The sequence below is a fragment of the Lolium rigidum genome, chromosome 6 (genome assembly GCF_022539505.1).
Source record: "Lolium rigidum isolate FL_2022 chromosome 6, APGP_CSIRO_Lrig_0.1, whole genome shotgun sequence".
In the NCBI taxonomy this organism is placed as follows: Eukaryota; Viridiplantae; Streptophyta; class Magnoliopsida; order Poales; family Poaceae; genus Lolium; species Lolium rigidum.
This window is the reverse complement of record NC_061513.1, coordinates 96,978,934-96,999,622: the sequence shown is the minus strand read 5'-3', so window position 1 is coordinate 96,999,622 and position 20,689 is coordinate 96,978,934. Positions and strand designations below refer to the sequence as shown.

Below are 20,689 nucleotides of genomic sequence, written 5' to 3'. Positions count from 1 at the left end.
CTTTCGAGTCCTGTGATGTCATGAGGTAAAATTTACTCGTTGGCGAGAGTTCAGCTCTTACTGTGACAGTAGAAATAAATTTGATGAAGAATGGGGTTATCGAGTGGGAGATATGATGTTGCAATCGTGCAAAACAGCCACATTTTAAGCAGAATTGTACATAGAGAACACCATCTTGTCGAGCCTTTTCTACACCTTGCTTTCCATAGGGAACGTACAATCATGTTTTTATCGAAAATTTAGAGCATCCCCAGCCGTTGGGGCTCCCCAGGCCGAAATCCGGCGTTATTTAGCGCCGAATGGATGTATTTTGTGGCCTGAGGAGGCCCATTTTTCCAGCCGCGAGTCCATGGTCGCCGACTGACGCGCACCCACCGCGTGCATAGCGACGGCGCAGTCACCGGGAAGGGCAATCGTCGGAGTTCCCTCGACGCATTGAACCGTCGCGAAGTGGTCTGGAGAGCCGAAACGACTCGTCGGGAACGGTCGAAGTGGCCTCGATGCGAGAACCGCCGTAATGGAGCACGAACTCCGCGGAAGAGCAACCGCCGCTCTCTTCGTCGAGAGACCTACATATACGGTTTCCGACGGCCGACGCCATTCATCTGTTCTCTCCTCACCATCCTCCGTCAACCATGAGCGATCTCTCTTGGCCATCGGACACCGACGAGCGAGGGAAGCCGCCTGGATGGCGCCATTGGTGGGATAAAGCTGCATCGTCCGGCAGCGACGATTCCCCCCCGCCGGCCAGCGAGGACGAATGGGATGACGACGAGGAGGACGGGGAGGAGGACGAAGAGGCCAAGGAGCAGGCCGAGGAAGAGGCCGAGGAAAAGGAGGAGGAGCAGCAGGAGGAGGACGACGAAGAGGTTGAGGACACTGACGAGGAGGAGGACTCAACTTCCTCGGACGAGGAGGTGACGAGCCGGAAGCGTCGCCGCCACGACGATGAGGCGGGGCCATGTAGGAAGAAGAAGTAGTTTAAGTTTGTTTTAAAGTTTTTATATGTAATTTTTATGTTTATTCGAATTATATTCGAAATATATATAATCTATCTATGTTGCACCACTTGAGAGTTCAAAGCTTTCGCCGTAGATCGGGAAGACGAGGGTATTGCCGTACAAACTTAGGCCATTGTCGCCGACAAGTTGGGGCCACGCGCGCTTTCGTTTCGTCCGGACTCCCCGAGCGCTCCCCGGGGGGCCGGGGATGGCGTGGGCTCGCCGGATGGATGAAGGGCCAAATCCGGACGAAAACGAGGAACCGGGGGCGCGACTGGGCCGAATTACGCCGTCCGGATGGAAAAAACGCTCGCCGGGGGCCTGTTCGGGGGACGAGTGGAGATGCTCTTACATGGCTTCATGACATACCACGGTAAACACCTACTCCCATGTATACTTGTATTGGACATAGTATGGCCGCGTCAATTAATTTTAGCCAGAGGGAGTACTGAAAATACGAGAGATGTTCCGCACGGTTGTATATTGCAGTATCATTTTAAGAACTTGGTGTCGTAAATTCAGAAATTTAGCAGTAAAATGCATGTAAACTCCAAATGGAGCCCCAGCTTTAATGAGCTCAAGATATACCAAAATTCATACTATTTCAAAGATTTTTACTTCCCCCGTTCATAAAATATGTTGGATATTTATCTAAAGTTAGATATCTATACACTCAATTAATTTTAGCCAGAAAAATACGAGAGATGTTCCGCACGGTTGTATATTGCAGTATCATTTTAAGAACTTGGTGTCGTAAATTCAGAAATTTAGCAGTAAAATGCATGTAAACTCCAAATGGAGCCCCAGCATTAATGAGCTCAAGATATACCAAAATTCATACTATTTCAAAGATTTTTACTTCCCCCGTTCATAAAATATGTTGGATATTTATCTAAAGTTAGATATCTATACACTAAAGAGTGTCTAGATACATCTAAATTTATACAAACTTGCGACATACTTATATGAATAAAGGTAGCACTCCCTCCGGCCCATGTATCGTCCGAATTATATGATGAAAGGAGTAGAAAAGTTTATGTAGTCAATGATGTATAAAAGAAACGTGTAAAATTTTAGTATAAAATGCAAACTCACCACAGAGCATTTTTTTCATCTTAACATTACTTCTCCGAAACCAAATTCTAACTGAAGTACATATGCAGGCCAAAAATTCAGAAATAATAGATCGCACAAGTAGCTACCAAAAATGACTAATTATTATTTCCCAGAGCTATATTCAGTCAAAACTTTTCCAGTGTTGCACGATAGCACAGTAGATAAATTATACACTTGTAGCAGAAAGCATGGACTAGTTTCTTTAATAGGAATACAATGCATAACTTGCTACTTGCTGAAATGGTAGGGAAGCGCAATGGACTTTAACACATTGGTTTCGACTACACAAAGATTACACAAAATGACGTCAAATGTTTATTCCAACATCACATCAGTGAAACCGCCACATCTACTTACCCTCGACCTTTGGATGCTATTTGCTCTGAAAAGAATACAAAAACATATTGTATTAGTAAAATCTTACAAAGGACATCAACAATTGTTATTGGCTGGGTACCTTACCTTGTTTTCTTTTGGTTCACGGTCTGCTCTGAACTTCGTGTCAATCTCTTGCCCTCCCATTTAAATTTGCAAATCTGGTGTATGCATGTCGATTGAAGAAATAGGTACAGGACATTAGATGCAGGATGTGGACAATCTTCTTTAGATATCAAGAACAGCTCTGCACTTGCATTTTCTGTACCTTTTTCAAGAAATGCAGGGTTAGGTGCAGGACATTAGATGCAGGATGTCAGCTCTATGTGAACATAGTTTTCTTCCCTTATAGATGGAGATTTCCGTGCTTGCACTGTATAAATGAAATAAAGGTACATAAAAATTGAAGAACATGGAGTATCTCCTTCGTCAATCTTCTCAATTTCGCTGTTATGGTTGAGGATAAAATTGCATCGTTACGCTCGCACATCATACATTCGGTGTAGATATTATTCTGTTCATGATGCTAGTAATTTCATCAAGAATGGGGAAAAAGACGCCCAAATCTGAAGAACAAAATAGGGAGAGAACACATGGATAAAGAAGGAAGAAAAGATACCCTCTAGCCGTAGCAGGTTGGCGACTCACACGACGCAATAAGGTCGACTTCATGGAGGCACGGCACAACACCGGCGAGCCCCGTTGCCACACAAGATTTCAGAGCGCGCGACCGTTTCATAAGGCCATAGGGCTGACAGAGTTTCGGTCCTAGAGATCAGCGTTCAGCAACACTCCATCCCTTAGGTGCATCATGTCCGTTTCTTTCACATCCAATGGTCCACGAGAGGTAGGTGCAGCTGGTGCATGAGTTCAGTCGTTTCATAGGATAGGTTCTCCTTCATAGGCCATATACATACGTGGCGACCATACCCCACATAAAAATGCCAGCTATTGCATGGGCAGTGACGATCGATCTGAGCAAATGGAGACAAACGATGAATAAATGAACACGTTTTGCTTAAACAGACCCAGTTCATCATCGTGTCATTGCAAAACAAGAACCCGGGCGCATAGGCGTCCAAGTACAACGACCTCTCCAATCAGAATCATTCTGCCTCGCCTGTCCCGTTGTACGCATCTCACGCTCGGAATTACCATGCTGCACACCATTACCAACTTCGCTTCGGCGCTTCTGCCGTAGTCATGTTCGCCGCGTCGGGGTATAACAGTAATTTACTGATTCAATACTTGGCCTCGTGCCGTATTTAATTAAGTGCTGCACTCCCCAATCCCAACGGACGCCGTCCACACGCCGAGAGCAACCCGAGGACGAGGACGAGGCCGCCGGCGAGCGAGCATGGGCGGGCGAGCTGGCGCCGCGGAGCCGCTTCTGCTCCCGGAGCTCTCCGGCGGGCACAGCGGCGGGGCGTCGGTCTCCGGCGCGGTGTTCAACCTGTCCACGAGCATCATCGGCGCCGGCATCATGTCGATCCCGGCGGCAATGCGCGTGCTCGGCGTGGCCCCCGCGCTCGTCCTCATCGCCGCCGTCGCGTTCCTCTCCGACGTCTCCGTGGAGTTCATGCTGCGGTACACGGGCTGGGCGCCCAGCGGCCCGCCCTCGTACGCGGGGATCATGGGCGACGCCTTCGGCCGCGCCGGCGCCGCCGCGCTCAACGTCTTCGTCGCCTTCACCACCGCCGGCACCCTCGTCGTCTACCTCATCATCATTGGTAAGCTAGCTAGCCCTCGCGACGACGCGCGCGCTGCTTTCGTATTGCTGGGTGTGCGTGCACCATGGCACTGATTGCATCGAGGATTCTGGTCGTTCGTCGCAGGGGACGTGTTGTCCGGGAGCGCAGGGGCGGGTGCCGAGCACGCCGGGGTGCTGGGGGAGCTGTTCGGCGCGCGGTGGTGGACCGGAAGGGAGTTCGTGATACTCGTCACGGTCGTCGCCGTTCTGCTGCCGCTCGTGCTCCTCCGCCGCGTCGGTGAGTATTCCTGCTAGTAAATTGTTTTTCATACTCCGTAGACCATTTGCGTTTAGGAAATGCTCCGTGTTCGGTAGCTTCGTGGAGGAGCATGCGACAGCGAGATGAGTTTGTTTTCATACAAAAAACTTGTTGCCAGATTACATATTAGTGAGTTGGTGACCGGTGTTCTGCATTCTGATCCGGTTTGATCTGACATGGGAACGATATGATCTTCTATACATGTGGGGCTCGATCGACGTATTAAAAAAGGGAGCAAGCTAATACGTACTGAGGCTGGCCATAGTGGTAGTATCTTAGGTAGTATCATGCATCTTAGGCCTACAAAAATACTGATGTGGCATCTAATTAATGAGGAGAGAAAAGATTAGAGTAACATAGGTGGATACTGTATCATAGCGCACATTACAAGAAAAACTAATGCTAAATAGATCTTGTACACACATTTTGTATTGGGATTCTACAAAACAATAAATTTAGAAGATTATGATACTACTATATAATACCACCCACTATAGTGATAATATCATAGACAAGTATCATATGCATGATACTACAATATGATACTATGCACTATGACCAGCCTGATGAGCTGTGACTAGGATGTGGTTGACTTGAGTTGTGCCTAGCACGCCTGTATGTTTTGTGCTTGTTCCGTGGCAACCGTAGATACAGCTATGAGGAAAAAAAAGTGCCAATTTAATCAAATGGAAGAAGCAACATTTAAAAGGTTTAGTAGTAGCTCAACAATGGTGATCAACCAAATATAGGAAACCTACTAAGGCTGAAAGTGTTATGCCAATGGTTTCTATAATGTGTAACTTACTTGTTTTAATATGCAAGTGATTGTTTGTGTCACTGAATGCATTTTCATAAATTTTATTACATATTTTTTTCCACCTTTTATTATGCTTGATTTTTTTTTTCATCTAATGATGACTATGTGATTTAGTTGGCTGTTCTGCACTTGGGACCCCTTTGATTGTCATACCTAGGAAAATTAATCCCAAAAATGAAACCTCATATGCATATAGTCGTAAAACTAAGCAATAACAAATCGGATCAAGACTGGAATAAAAAGACGAACCAAGGGCCATCATGGCGCCATCATCTTTTTGAAGTTCACAATTGGCCTTTGGCACAATATTCTTTTCCTGTCATCTAAAACAAACCTATGGCCATGGACCAAAATCTATAGACAAGACAACACAGGAGTTCGTATAGAACACAAATACTCCAAGGCGATACCTTCAGCAAGAGAGTAGCTCGTATGCCAATGTTTCGAAATCTAACCAACAGTAGGCAAACCTGGGGTTAGCAATTACGAAGCAGAAATTTCGGTCTAACACATCTGACAAAAAATTGAGGCATGTGCGCCGATGATGTCTGAACTCACCCCGTTGAGAACACATGCTTATATATGAATCTAGTATCGGGGAAATACGTGGTGGAACCCGGGTTCAATGAAACCCGATTTACTGTAGCGCCCTAAAATCCGTATTTTCGGACCTCTGAAAATTCTAAATAATTTTTTTTGCATGTAAAGGATGCACGTATGTATGTGGGTGTCAATTTTTATACCTAAATTCGAAAGTATGTAGCTTAGGCAAAAATCACAAGTTTTAGATGAATAGTCTAAATGAAATTTCCCCCTCCCAATTTTTTTTTAATCTTAGTGATCAGATAACTATGCAACTTAGTGGCCGGGTAAGTTTAATCGGATTTCGCTGGACCCATGTTTCAAAAATTCGCTCTGCTAGTAATGTTGCCTACCGCCATCTCTACTAGCCGGTGAGAGCACCGAAGTAGGCGGTTCTCAAGCGACCAAAAAAAAGTGCATCAAACTTGTTTTCTCTGTTCTAGCTGCTTCTTTTGGAAGAGTGCGATTTTGGTTACGAAAGTTGCAGAAAGGAAAAGAGTTGGCCCTCTTGAAAATCTAAGAGTGATAATGGGTTAATGAACTCGGAAATGGTTGCTTGTCAAATGATATGGGATGTACTTAGATTGTAGATCAATGTTCTCATTTGTATCCGTGAGAATGATTTTCGATACATGAGTCTACCACTAGATGGCTATAACTTCGGTGTTTTGATGACTATATAGATAATACTTTTTTTGTGAATGGCAATATAGATACTTTGTACTAGTGTTTTTCTTTTTGTGAATGGCAATAAAGATGATTGTGTGTATTGGTCTATGTAGTAATTAATTCCGATTTACCACCGAAGAATAATTTTCTCTCTTTTGCAAAAAGCATGCACATCGTGAATGAAATCCATAGTGAAGTATCTGAGTTGTTCAAATATAGGTTGTATGTATCTTTTCGAAAAATTGAAGAATTTATTCGAGAATTTACTTGGTGATGATGCTGACAATAAGGATGTCGACGACCATGATGATATAAAACAAGAAGCAAAACATTCATATCTAGATAGGAACGAAACTAATGGTCCAACGCATGGTCCAATGCATGCAAGTTATGGCACATCACTCTCACACAAATCACAATCCCACTGAGGCCTTGTTTGGTACTAGTGTATCAGTGGGGATTACTGGGGATAATACTCTAGAGTATTGGGTGAATTACTGTTGTCACCCAATTCCCACAAAACCCCATCCCCAATCCACTAGGTAGGGGTAGAGTATTGGGGATTGAAAAAATTACACTAAAATTTAAGGGAAAAGTGGGGATAAGTGGGGATTAAACTCTCTCATACTCTAGCACCAAACATGCATTGGGGATAAGTGGGGATTTAAAATTTCGAGTGGATTATCCCCGCTAATCCCCACTAAAACTCTAGTACCAAACAAGGCCTGAAATGTGCAATAGTTTGCCGAAGATGATCCGCGGATCACTTCCGCTGCCAAAGAGAAGACATACACTACTACTCCTACTCCATGTGATTTAAATAGTACTCGTCTCTGTTAGCTCGTGGAAAACACGATTACACGTACGTCCACGCCATCTCCCTTCGAGAGTCAGGTCCACGACGACGCACCAATAATCAAGCGGTGGAGCTCCATCTGATCATCTGACTCAGCGCTTATCTCTCGGCACACTCATCCCATCGTTCTCTCACCACGAATTCACGCCGTCGAGTCGCCGATTACACGACAAACAAAACACCCGCCAAATCAAACACCTCCACTGACCGCTGTGGCCTCCTCCTCCTCTTCCACTGCTCTCGCTTTACCGTACCAACCATGGTGTCCAAGAACTCGGGGGCTCCCGCCTCTACGGCCGCCGGCGAGGCATCGGAGGAAGCGCTTCTGCTGCCGGAACGCGTCGCCGGGGACCCGGGAGGCGGCGGCGGCGGCGGCGCGTCGGTGCTCGGCGCGGTGTTCAACGTGTCGACGAGCGTGGTGGGCGCCGGCATCATGTCGCTCCCGGCGACCATGCGGGTGCTGGGCGTGGCCCCGGCCGTGGCGCTCATCGCCGCCGTCGCGCTCCTCTCCGACGTCGCGGTGGACTTCATGCTCCGGTACACGCGCTCGCGGCCGTCGTACGCGGCGCTGATGGGCGGCTCGTTCGGCAGGGCCGGGGCCGCGCTGCTCAACGTCTTCGTCGCCTTCAACTGCGTCGGGACCCTCACCGTCTACCTCATCATCATCGGTAAAACCCCGCGAAACACCACATACGCTAAGCTAGCGTGCGCGCACCGTGGTGCAGCCCGTGTGTGATGAGATGAGTGACTCGGAGAGTGTTCGTGCAGGGGACGTGATGTCCGGCCCCGCGAGCGGCGGGAAGGGGCACGCCGGCGTGCTGCCGGAGTGGTTCGGGCCGCACTGGTGGACCGGCAGGGAGGCCGTGCTGGTGGCCGCCGCGGTGATTCTCCTGCCTCTCGTGCTCCAGAAGCGTGTAGGTACGTCAGCTTGCTCTGCGCGCTGCTTGAGCTGAACCGAGGCGCGCGAACAAGAATCGTTTAATCTGAGCCTAGCCTACTAGGTGCTCAACGCTGTCTTGAAGAACGTGTCGACGAGCAAAGTTTTTGCCCATCAAATCAAAACCCGCAACTAAACTGAAAGACATAGATCTTGAGGTTCAAGCTTTAGTTTAACACGCTTTGTTTGCTACTGAAGACATGCACCACTTGCTGCATTTTTGGTCGACCATTTCCACTGGCGGGGAACCTACCACTTCAGAGTTCCTAGTTGGACAAAAATGGAATGTTTCAGATTCACAATCTGAAACGCTTTTGCGTCTATCAGGTGACTACGAGTATTCACAATCTTGGTACGATTTGCAGATTCACTGAGGTACACGTCGGCCGTGTCCATCCTCTTGGCGGCTCTGTTCATGCTCATCACCATGGGGATCACTGTCTACACTATCTTCAGCGGCACCGCGAAGATGCCGCGGATGCTCCCGGACTTCTCCCGCCTCTCCTCCCCGTTCGAGCTCTTCACGGCCGTCCCCGTCATCGTCCTCGCCTTCACCTTCCACTTCAACGGTATCATCACACCCAACGATCATGCCATACCCTTTATTTTCACATGAGAGAGACCGCGGCTCATGCATCGGGCGCACGCAATGCAATGCAGTGCACCCCATCCGCGCGGAGCTGAGCAAGGCGTCGGACATGAAGTCGGCGGTGCGCATCTCCCTCGTGCTCTGCTCCGCCATCTACGCGGCGGTGGGCTTCTTCGGCTTCCTCCTCTTCGGGGACGACACCATGCCCGACGTGCTCGCCAACTTCGACCGCAGCTCCGGTTCCGGCTCCGGCGTCCCGCAGGCGCTCAACGACGCGGCGCGACTCAGCTACGCGCTGCACCTCGTGCTCGTCTTCCCGCTCCTCCACTACTCGCTCCGCGTCAATGTCGACGAGCTGCTCTTCCCGGGCGGGCGGCCGCTGGCCACGGACACGCGCCGGTTCGTGGCGCTCACGGCCGCGCTAATGGCGGGGCTCTACGCGCTCGCCATCGCCATCCCCAGCATCTGGACGCTCTTCCAGTACACGGGCTCCACGTTCGCGGTCTGCATCTCGCTCATCTTCCCCGGCGCCATCGTTCTCAGGTGCGACATCGACAATTGCTTGCATGCACACTTGTACAAGTACAGTGAACATTCAGATATCGCAGTTCCTTGTTGTGCATGGCTAATTCAGCTCCTCTGAAATTGTCGCAGGGATGTTCACGGAATAGCCAAGAGGAAGGACAAGGCAATGGCGGCAACGATGATCATTCTGGCAGTGATCACGAGCAGCATCGCCATTGCCTCCAATATTATGAGCTCCATCGGTGGTGATGCAAAAGTAGCTAGCTACCATGTACTGTAGAGTTTTAGGCAGATACAAATTCTTTGTATGTATGTATGTAGTTTTTGTACTACGACGGGCACTGCCGCCCCTGCAAGTGTGTAACTTCCTCTGCTTCAGGTTTCGATGGCAGTGTAGCAAGTTGTAAGCTGGTCGGACGTTGTTGTATTGTATAATACTACCTGTATGGGCCGGCAGATACAGTACTGTGTATAAATACTGGGAGAAGAGAATGCCGCCCTTCGATCAAACAAATTTGTCTTAGGGCATCTTCAATATGGCGACGCATTTCGGACGCTAAACTTATCCGCACGGGTCTGTTTGAGTCGTCTGGCGGACGCGAAAATGACCATTTTTATCCGCGCATCTGTTTGCGCATGGGGGTGCCTCCACCGGCCTGATGTATTTGCGCGTCAGCATGAATTGGGATGTTCCAAAACAACAAAATAAACAGTTTCAACGAAGTCATAGTTGTTACATCCAAATTTTTAAAGGTCTACATGAAAATAAGATGGTATTCCTCTAGGCATTGTCTTCATGGCCAGCCAATGCCCACTGATGCTCAATTAGATCGGTCTGTAGACGTTTGCACATGACCTCGTGAGTGACTTCTACATTCATATGCAGATAGTCCTCCAAGGATAATGCCCCCGAGATTGGCACACCCAGCTCACCTTGAAAATCTCACTGGTGCTCATTGCGTTCATCAAGACGCTCGTTCTCAACGATTATGTTGTGCATGATCACGCAACATGTCATCACCTCATGCATGGTCTTCAACGACCATGTTCTTACCGGGTGACGGACAATTGCCCACCGAGCTTGGAGCACGCCAAATCCTCGCTTCACATCTTTCTGCAAGCCTCTTGCATCTTGGCAAACCTCTTCGTCTTCTCCATGTTTGGATTACGGACAGTCTTCACCAGTGTGGCCCAGTCAGGGTAGATATCATCGGCAAGATAATATGGCTTATCATATGCATTTACATTGACCTCGTAGCTCACCCGGGGGGCTTTGTCTTGCATAAGCCTATTGAAAACCGGTGATCGGTACAACACATTGATGTCTTTATTGGAACCGGCCATGCCAAAGAATGAATGACAAATCCATAAATCTTGAGATATAACTGCTTCAAGAATGACAGTGCGTCCCTCCGCATGCCCGCTATACTGATCCTGCCATCCAAATGGACAGTTCTTCCACTCCCAGTGTCAATCATTCTTGGGAACCCTCTAGACTCGTTGATAGACAACATCCGCCTTGTATCCTCAACTGTTGGCTCCCTACAGTAATGTTGTCCGAACACGGCAATCATGGCTTGACAAAACCGGTACATGGACTCAAGGCAGGTGCTCTCACCCATTCGAAGATACTCATCGAATATATCAGCAACCATTCCATATGATAGTATGCGAATAGCTGCGGAGAATTTTTGGTAGGAGGTGAAGCCTAGCGCACCTGTTGCATCGGGCTTGCATTGGAAGTGGGGGTCATAGTCTCTGACGCCGCGTAGAATGACCATGAACAGGTCCCTTAACATCCTGTACCGGCGCCGGAACATTTTTCCTTGAACACAGGATCGGTGCGGTGGAAGTAGTTGTTGTGGAGCCGAATGTGCCCTTCCACTTTGTTGCGCGGCAGGTTTTTTTAGCGGCCCTTCACAGAGCCCCGGTGCACCGGCGTCTGGCTTGCGTTGTACTCGTAGAGGATGGAGGCCGCAACAGTATCCATTGTCCGTGTCAACTGATCGGGCTCCTCGTAGGAAGAGGAGTCAACGACCTCCGCGCGGAACTTGTCCAGCATCTGCCACACCTCCATCTGCGTGGGTAGGAACTGCGGATCAATGGCCGCACACAATAGCGCCGAAAACACGAGCAAGAAACCTATCAGCGCAATTGACCGAACAGGTCGTGGGCGGCGAGGCCGGGCAGTGCAACTGGCAAAGTTTTGACCCCAAACAGGCGACAGGTGCGCGACAGAGCCTACCCCGACTGAGATCCTGTTCTCCGGCGCGGGGAGGACCGAGCCGACAGCGCGTACTGCAGCGGTGTGATACGTCTCCGACGTATCGATAATTTCTTATGTTCCATGCCACATTATTGATGATATCTACATGTTTTATGCACACTTTATGTCATATTCGTGCATTTTCTGGAACTAACCTATTAACAAGATGCCGAAGTGCCGCTTGTTGTTTTCTGCTGTTTTTGGTTTCAGAAATCCTAGTAAGGAAATATTCTCGGAATTGGACGAAATCAACACCCAGGGTCCTATTTTGCCACGAAGCTTCCAGAAGACCGAAGAGTCAACGAAGTGGGGCCACGAGGTGGCCAGGAGGGTGGCCGGCACGGCCCCACCCTTGGCCGCGCCGACCTGTCTCCTGGGCCCCTCGCGACGCCCCCTGACCTACCCTTCCGCCTACAAATAGCCTTCGTCGCGAAACCCCCAGTACCGAGAGCCACGATACGGAAAACCTTCCGGAGACGCCGCCGCCGCCAATCCCATCTCGGGGATTCAGGAGATCGCCTCCGGCACCCTGCCGGAGAGGGGAATCATCTCCCGGAGGACTCTACGCCGCCATGGTCGCCTCCGGAGTGATGTGTGAGTAGTCTACCCCTGGACTATGGGTCCATAGCAGTAGCTAGATGGTTGTCTTCTCCTCATTGTGCTTAATTGTCGGGTCTTGTGAGCTGCCGAACATGATCAAGATCATCTATCCGTAATTCTATATGTTGTGTTTGTTGGGATCCGATGAATAGAGAATACCATGTTATGTTGATTATCAATTTATATCTATGTGTTGTTTATGATCTTGCATGCTCTCCGTTATTAGTAGAGGCTCGGCCAAGTTTTTACTCTTAACTCCAAGAGGGGGTATTTATGCTCGATAGTGGGTTCATGTCTCCGTGAATGCGGGAAGTGACAGAAATCTCTAAGATTATGGATGTGCTTGTTGCCACTAGGGATAAAACATTGATGCTATGTCCGAGGATGTAGTTATTGATTACATTACGCGCAATACTTAATGCAATTGTCTGTTGTTAGCAACTTAATACTGGAGGGGGTTCAGATGATAACCTGAAGGTGGACTTTTTAGGCATAGATGCATGCTGGATAGCGATCTATGTACTTTGTCGTAATGCACAATTAAATCTCACAATACTCATCATAATATGTATGTGCATGGTCATGCCCTCTTTATTTGTCAATTGCCCAACTGTAATTTGTCCACCCAACATGCTGTTTATCTTATGGGAGAGACACCTCTAGTGAACTGTGGACCCCGGTCCAATTCTCTATACTGAAATACAATCTACTGCAATACTTGTTCTACTGTTTTCTGCAAACAATCATCATCCACACTATACATCTAATCCTTTGTTACAGCAAGCCGGTGAGATTGACAACCTCACTGTTTCATTGGGGCAAAGTACTTGGTTTGTGTTGTGCAGGTTCCACGTTGGCGCCGGAATCCCTGGTGTTGCGCCACACTACATCTCGCCGCCATCAACCTTCAACGTGCTTCTTGACTCCTACTGGTTCGATAAACCTTGGTTTCTAACTGAGGGAAACTTACTGCTGTACGCATCACACCTTCCACTTGGGGTTCCCAACGGTCGCGTGTTGTACGCGTGTCAAGCTAAATTTCTGGCGCCGTTGCCGGGGAGATCAAGACACGCTGCAAGGGGAGTCTCCACATCCCAATCTCTTTACTTTGTTTTTGTCTTGCTTTATTTTATTTACTACTTTGTTTGCTGCACTAAATCAAAACACACAAAAAATTAGTTGCTAGCTTTACTTTATTTACTGTTTTGCACTCTATATCAAAAACACAAAAAAATTAGTTACTTGCATTTACTTTATCTAGTTTATTTTATTTACTACTGCTAAAATGGGTACTCCTGAAAATACTAAGTTGTGTGACTTCACAACCACAAATAATAATGATTTCTTATGCACACCTATTGCTCCACCTGCTACTACAGCAGAATTCTTTGAAATTAAACCTCGCTTTACTAAATCTTGTTATGCGAGAGCAATTTTCTGGTGTTAGTTCTGATGATGCTGCTGCCCATCTCAATAATTTTGTTGAACTATGCGAAATGCAAAAGTATAAAGATGTAGATGGTGACATTATAAAATTAAAATTGTTCCCTTTCTCATTAAGAGGAAGAGCTAAAGATTGGTTGCTATCTCTGCCTAAGAATAGTATTGATTCATGGACTAAATGCAAGGATGCTTTTATTGGTAGATATTATCCCCCTGCTAAAATTATATCTTTGAGGAGTAGCATAATGAATTTTAAACAATTAGATACCGAGCATGTTGCACAAGCATGGGAAAAAATGAAATCTTTGGTTAAAAATTGCCCAACCCATGGACTTACTACTTGGATGATCATCCAAACCTTTTATGCAGGACTGAATTTTTCTTCGCGGAACCTATTGGATTCAGCTGCTGGAGGTACCTTTATGTCCATCACTCTTGGTGAAGCAACAAAGGTTCTTGATAATATGATGATCAACTACTCTGAATGGCACACGGAAAGAGCTCCACAAGGTAAGAAGGTAAATTCTGTCGAAGAAACCTCTTCCTTGAGTGATAAGATTGATGCTATTATGTCTATGCTTGTGAATGATAGGACAAATATTGATCCTAATAATGTTCCGTTAGCTTCATTGGTTGCTCAAGAAGAACATGTTGATGTAAACTTCATTAAAAATAATAATTTCAACAACAATGCTTACCGGAACAATTCTAGTAACAACTATAGGCCATATCCTTATAATAATGGCAATGGCTATGGTAATTCTTATGGGAATTCTTACAATAATAATAGGAACACACCCCCTGGACTTGAAGCCATGCTTAAAAAATTTATTAGTACACAAACTGCTTTTAACAAATCTGTTGAAGAAAAGCTTGGGAAAATTGATATACTTGCTTCTAAAGTCGATAGTCTTGCTGCTGATGTTGATCTTTTGAAATCGAAAGTTATGCCTAATGAAAATCATCATAATAAAATTACTACTACAGCAAATGCCATCCAAGTTAGAATTAATGAGAATATAAGATTGATGGCCGAATTGCGTGCTAGGTGGGAAAGAGAAGAAAATGAAAAAGAAGATAATATAGCTAAAGTTTGGACTATTACCACCACTAGTAATGCTAATGCTACACAAGTTGCTGCACCTCCTACTAATAATAATAAAAGAATTGGTGTTAGCAATGTTTTCACTTCTAATGCAAAGCGCGAAAAACTGCCTGAAACTGCTAAAACTGCTGAAACTGCCTGTGATAAAACTGCTGAAATTTTTTCCAACATTGGGGATGATGATCCCATTGCTTTAGATTATAATGGTTTAAATTTTGATGATTGCCACATCTTTGAAGTTATAAAGTTCTTACAAAAACTTGCTAAGAGTCCTAATGCTAGTGCTATAAATTTGGCTTTCACGAAACATATTACAAATGCTCTCATAAAAGCTAGAGAAGAGAAATTAGAACGCGAAGCTTCTATTCCTAGAAAGCTAGAGGACGGTTGGGAGCCCATCATTAAGATGAAGGTCAATGATTTTGATTGTAATGCTTTATGTGATCTTGGTGCAAATATTTCTGTTATGCCTAAGAAAATCTATAATATGCTTGACTTGCCACCACTGAAAAATTGTTATTTGGATGTTAATCTTGCTAATCATTCTACAAAGAAGCCTTTGGGGAAAGTTGATAATGTTCGCATTACCGTTAACAATAACCTTGTCCCCGTTGATTTTGTTGTCTTGGATATTGAATGCAATGCATCTTGTCCCATTATATTGGGAAGACCTTTTCTTCGAACTGTTAGTGCTATCATTGATATGAAGGAAGGTAATATTAAATATCAATTTCCTCTCAAGAAAGGTATGGAACACTTCCCTAGAAAGAGAATGAAGTTACCTTTTGATTCTATTATTAGAACAAATCATGATGTTGACACTTCATCTCTCGACAATACTTGATACACACTTTCTGCGCCTAGCTGAAAGGCGTTAAAGAAAAGCGCTTATGGGAGACAACCCATATTTTTACTACAATACCTTGTTTTATATTTGTGTGTTGGAAGTTGTTTACTACTGTAGCAACCTCTCCTTATCTTAGTTTAGTGTTTTATTGTGCCAAGTAAAGTCGTTGATAGTAAGGTTCATACTAGATTTGGATTACTGCGCAGAAACAGATTTCTTTGCTGTCATGAATCTGGGCAAAATTCTCTGTAGGTAACTCAGAAAATTATGCCAATTTACGTGAGTGATCCTCAGATATGTACGCAACTTTCGTTCAATTTGAGCATTTTCATTTGAGCAAGTCTGGTGCCTCAATAAAATTCGTCATTACGAACTGTTCTGTTTTGACAGATTCTGCCTTTTATTTCGCATTGCCTGTTTTGATATGTTCGATGGATATTTCGATTCCATTGACTTTCAGTAGCTTTGTGCAATGTCCAGAAGTGTTAAGAATGATTATGTCACCTCTGAATATGTATATTTTGATTGTGCACTAACTCTCTAATGAGTTGTTTTGAGTTTGGTGTGGAGGAAGTTTTCAAGGATTAAGAGAGGGAGATGATACAACATGATCAAGGAGAGTGAAAGCTCTAAGCTTGGGGATGCCCCGGTGGTTCACCCCTGCATATATCAAGAAGACTCAAGCGTCTAAGCTTGGGGATGCCCAAGGCATCCCCTTCTTCATTGACAACATTATCAGGTTCCTCCCCTGAAACTATATTTTTATTCCATCACATCTTATGTGCTTTGCTTGGAGCGTCGGTTTGTTTTGTTTTTTTTTTGTTTTGTTTGAATAAAGTTGGATCCTAGCATTCATTGTGTGGGAGAGAGACACGCTCTGCTGTAGCATATGGACAAGTATGTCCTTAGGCTTTACTCATAACATTCATGGCGAAGTTTCTTCTTCGTTAAATTGTTATATGGTTGGAATTGGAAAATGATACATGTAGTAATTGCTAAAATGTCTTGGATAATGTGATTCTTGGCAATTGTTGTGCTCATGTTTAAGCTCTTGCATCATATACTTTGCACCCATTAATGAAGAAATACATAGAGCATGCTAAAATTTGGTTTGCATATTTGGTCTCTCTAAGGTCTAGATAATTTCTAGTATTGAGTTTAAACAACAAGGAAGACGGTGTAGAGTCTTATAATGTTTACAATATGTCTTTTATGTGAGTTTTGCTGCACCGGTTCATCCTTGTGTTTGTTTCAAATAGCCTTGCTGTCCTAAACCTTGTATCGAGAGGGAATACTTCTCATGCATCCAAAATACTTGAGCCAACCACTATGCCATTTGTGTCCACCATACCTACCTACTACATGGTATTTCTCCGCCATTCCAAAGTAAATTGCTTGAGTGCTACCTTTAAAATTTCTATTCCTCTACCTTTACAATATATAGCTCATGGGACAAATAGCCTAAAAACTATTGTGGTATTGAATATGTACTTATGCACTTTATCTCTTATTAAGTTGCTTGTTGTGCGATAACCATGTTCCTGGGGACGCCATCAACTACTCTTTGTTGAATATCATGTGAGTTGCTATGCATGTTCGTCTTGTCTGAAGTAAGGGAGATTTACCACCTTTATGGTTAGAGCGTGCATATTGTTAGAGAAGAACATTGGGCCGCTAACTAAAGCCATGATCCATGGTGGAAGTTTCAGTTTTGGACAATATCCTCAATCTCATATGAGAAAATTAATTGTTGCTACATGCTTATGCATAAAAGAGGAGTCCATTATCTGTTGTCTATGTTGTCCCGGTATGGATGTCTAAGTTGAGAATAATCAATAGCGAGAAATTCGATGCGAGCTTTCTCCTTAGACCTTTGTACAGGCGGCATAGAGGTACCCCTTTGTGACACTTGGTTAAAACATGTGCATTGCGATGATCCCGGTAATCCAAGCTAATTAGGACAAGGTGCGGGCACTATTAGTATACTATGCATGAGGCTTGCAACTTGTAAGATATAATTTACATGACACATATGCTTTATTACTACCATTGACAAAATTGTTTCTTGTTTTCAAAATCAAAGCTCTAGCACAAATATAGCAATCGTTGCTTTCCTCTTTGAAGGACCATTCTTTTACTTTTATGTTGAGTCAGTTCACCTATCTCTCTCCATCTCAAGAAGCAAACACTTGTGTGAACTGTGCATTGATTTCTACATACTTTCATATTGCACTTGTTATATTACTTTACATTGACAATATCCATGAGATATATATGTTACAAGTTGAAAGCAACCGCTGAAACTTCATCTTCCTTTGTGTTGCTTCAATACCTCTATTATGAATTATTGCTTTATGAGTTAACTCTTATGCAAGACTTATTGATGCTTGTCTTGAAGTACTATTCATGAAAAGTCTTTGCTATATGATTCATTTGTTTACTCATGTCATTTACATTTTTTGATCGCTGCATTCATTACATATGCTTACAATAGTATGATCAAGGTTATGATGGCATGTCACTCTACAAATTATCTTTGTTTATCGTTTACCTGCTCGGGACGAGCAGGAACTAAGCTTGGGGATGCTGATACGTCTCCGACGTATCGATAATTTCCTATGTTCCATGCCACATTATTGATGATATCTACATGTTTTATGCATACTTTATGTCATATTTATGCATTTTCTGGAACTAACCTATTAACAAGATGCCGAAGAGCCAGTTGCTGTTTTCTGCTGTTTTTGGTTTCAGAAATCCTAGTAAGGAAATATTCTCGGAATTGGACGAAATCAACGCCCAGGGGCCTATTTTCACACGAAGCTTCCAGAAGACCGGAGAGTCAACGAAGTAGGGCCACGAGGTGGCCAGGGGTAGGGCGGCGCGGCCCCACCCTTGGCCGCGCCGACCTATCTCCTGGGCCCCTCGCGACGCCCCCTGACCTACCCTTCCGCCTACAAATAGCCTTCATCGCGAAACCCCCAGTACCGAGAGCCACGATACGGAAAACCTTCCAGAGACGCCGCCGCCGCCAATCCCATCTCGGGGGATTCAGGAGATCGCCTCCGGCACCCTGCCGGAGAGGGGAATCATCTCCCGGAGGACTCTATGCCGCCATGGTCGCCTCCGGAGTGATGTGTGAGTAGTCTACCCCTGAACTATGGGTGCATAGCAGTATCTAGATGGTTGTCTCTTCCCGGGCAGTCGGCCGCTGGCCACGGACACGCGCCGGTTCGTCGCGCTCACCGCCGCGCTCATGGCGGGGCTCTACGCGCTCGCCATCGCCATCCCCAGCATCTGGACGCTCTTCCAGTACACGGGCTCCACGTTCGCGGTCTGCATCTCGCTCATCTTCCCCGGCGCCATCGTTCTCAGGTGCGACATCGACAATTGCTTGCATGCACACTTGTACAAGTACAGTGAACATTCAGATATCGCAGTTCCTTGTTGTGCATGGCTAATTCAGCTCCTCTGAAATTGTCGCAGGGATGTTCACGGAATAGCCAAGAGGAAGGACAAGGCAATGGCGGCAACGATGATCATTCTGGCAGTGATCACGAGCAGCATCGCCATTGCCTCCAATATTATGAGCTCCATCGGTGGTGATGCAAAAGTAGCTAGCTACCATGTACTGTAGAGTTTTAGGCAGATACAAATTCTTTGTATGTATGTACGTAGTTTTTGTACTACGACGGGCACTGCCGCCCCTGCAAGTGTGTAACTTCCTCTGCTTCAGGTTTCGATGGCAGTGTAGCAAGTTGTAAGCTGGTCGGACGTTGTTGTATTATATAATACTACCTGTATGGGCCGGCAGATACAGTACTGTGTATAAATACTGGGAGAAGAGAATGCCGCCCTTCGATCAAACAAATTTGTCTTAGGGCATCTTCAATATGGCGACGCATTTCGGACGCTAAACTTATCCGCACGGGTCTGTTTGAGTCGTCTGGCGGACGCGAAAATGGCCATTTTTATCCGCGCATCTGTTTGCGCCTGGGGGTGCCTCCACCGGCCTGATGTATTTGCGCGTCAGCATGAATTGGGATGTTCCAAAACAACAAAATAAACAGTTTCAACGAAGTCATAGTTGTTACATCCAAATTTTTAAAGGTCTACATGAAAATAAGATGGTATTCCTCTAGGCATTGTCTTCATGGCCAGCCAATGCCCACTGATGCTCAATTAGATCGGTCTGTAGACGTTTGCACATGACCTCGTCAGTGACTTCTACATTCATATGCAGATAGTCCTCCCAGGATAATGCCCCCGAGATTGGCACACCCAGCTCACCTTGAAAATCTCACTGGTGCTCATTGCGTTCATCAAGACGCTCGTTCTCAACGATTATGTTGTGCATGATCACGCAACATGTCATCACCTCATGCATGGTCTTCAACGACCATGTTCTTACCGGGTGACGGACAATTGCCCACCGAGCTTGGAGCACGCCAAATCCTCGCTTCACATCTTTCTGCAAGCCTCTTGCATCTTGGCAAACCTCTTCGTCTTCTCCATGTTTGGATTACGGACAGTCTTCACCAGTGTGGCCCAGTCAGGGTAGATATCATCAGCAAGATAATATGGCTTATCATATGCATTTACATTGACCTCGTAGCTCACCCGGGGGGCTTTGTCTTGCATAAGCCTATTGAAAACCGGTGATCGGTACAACACATTGATGTCTTTATTGGAACCGGCCATGCCAAAGAATGAATGACAAATCCATAAATCTTGAGATATGACTGCTTCAAGAATGACAGTGCGTCCCTCCGCATGCCCGCTATACTGATCCTGCCATCCAAATGGACAGTTCTTCCACTCCCAGTGTCAATCATTCTTGGGAACCCTCTAGACTCGTTGATAGACAACATCCACCTTGTATCCTCAACTGTTGGCTCCCTACAGTAATGTTGTCCGAACACGGCAATCATGGCTTGACAAAACCGGTACAT

The 20,689-nt window shown here is 45.7% G+C and overlaps 2 protein-coding genes across 2 annotated transcripts; both read left to right on the top strand.

Moving 5' to 3' along the window:
- Window positions 1–7,345: 7,345 nt before the first annotated feature.
- Window positions 7,346–9,952, top strand: LOC124661787 (amino acid transporter AVT6C-like). Its single transcript, XM_047199673.1, has 5 exons — window positions 7,346–8,093; window positions 8,194–8,343; window positions 8,728–8,931; window positions 9,023–9,494; window positions 9,606–9,952. Exons 1-5 carry the CDS (start codon window positions 7,685–7,687, stop codon window positions 9,754–9,756), a joined length of 1,386 nt encoding a protein of 461 aa, XP_047055629.1. The 5' UTR covers window positions 7,346–7,684; the 3' UTR covers window positions 9,757–9,952.
- Window positions 9,953–18,959: 9,007 nt separating this feature from the next.
- LOC124667626 (amino acid transporter AVT6C-like) lies at window positions 18,960–19,499 on the top strand. Its single transcript, XM_047204892.1, has 2 exons — window positions 18,960–19,112; window positions 19,224–19,499. The coding sequence occupies exons 1-2, from the start codon at window positions 18,994–18,996 to the stop codon at window positions 19,372–19,374; spliced, it is 270 nt and encodes an 89-aa protein (XP_047060848.1). The 5' UTR covers window positions 18,960–18,993; the 3' UTR covers window positions 19,375–19,499.
- The last annotated feature ends 1,190 nt before the right edge of the window (window positions 19,500–20,689 follow it).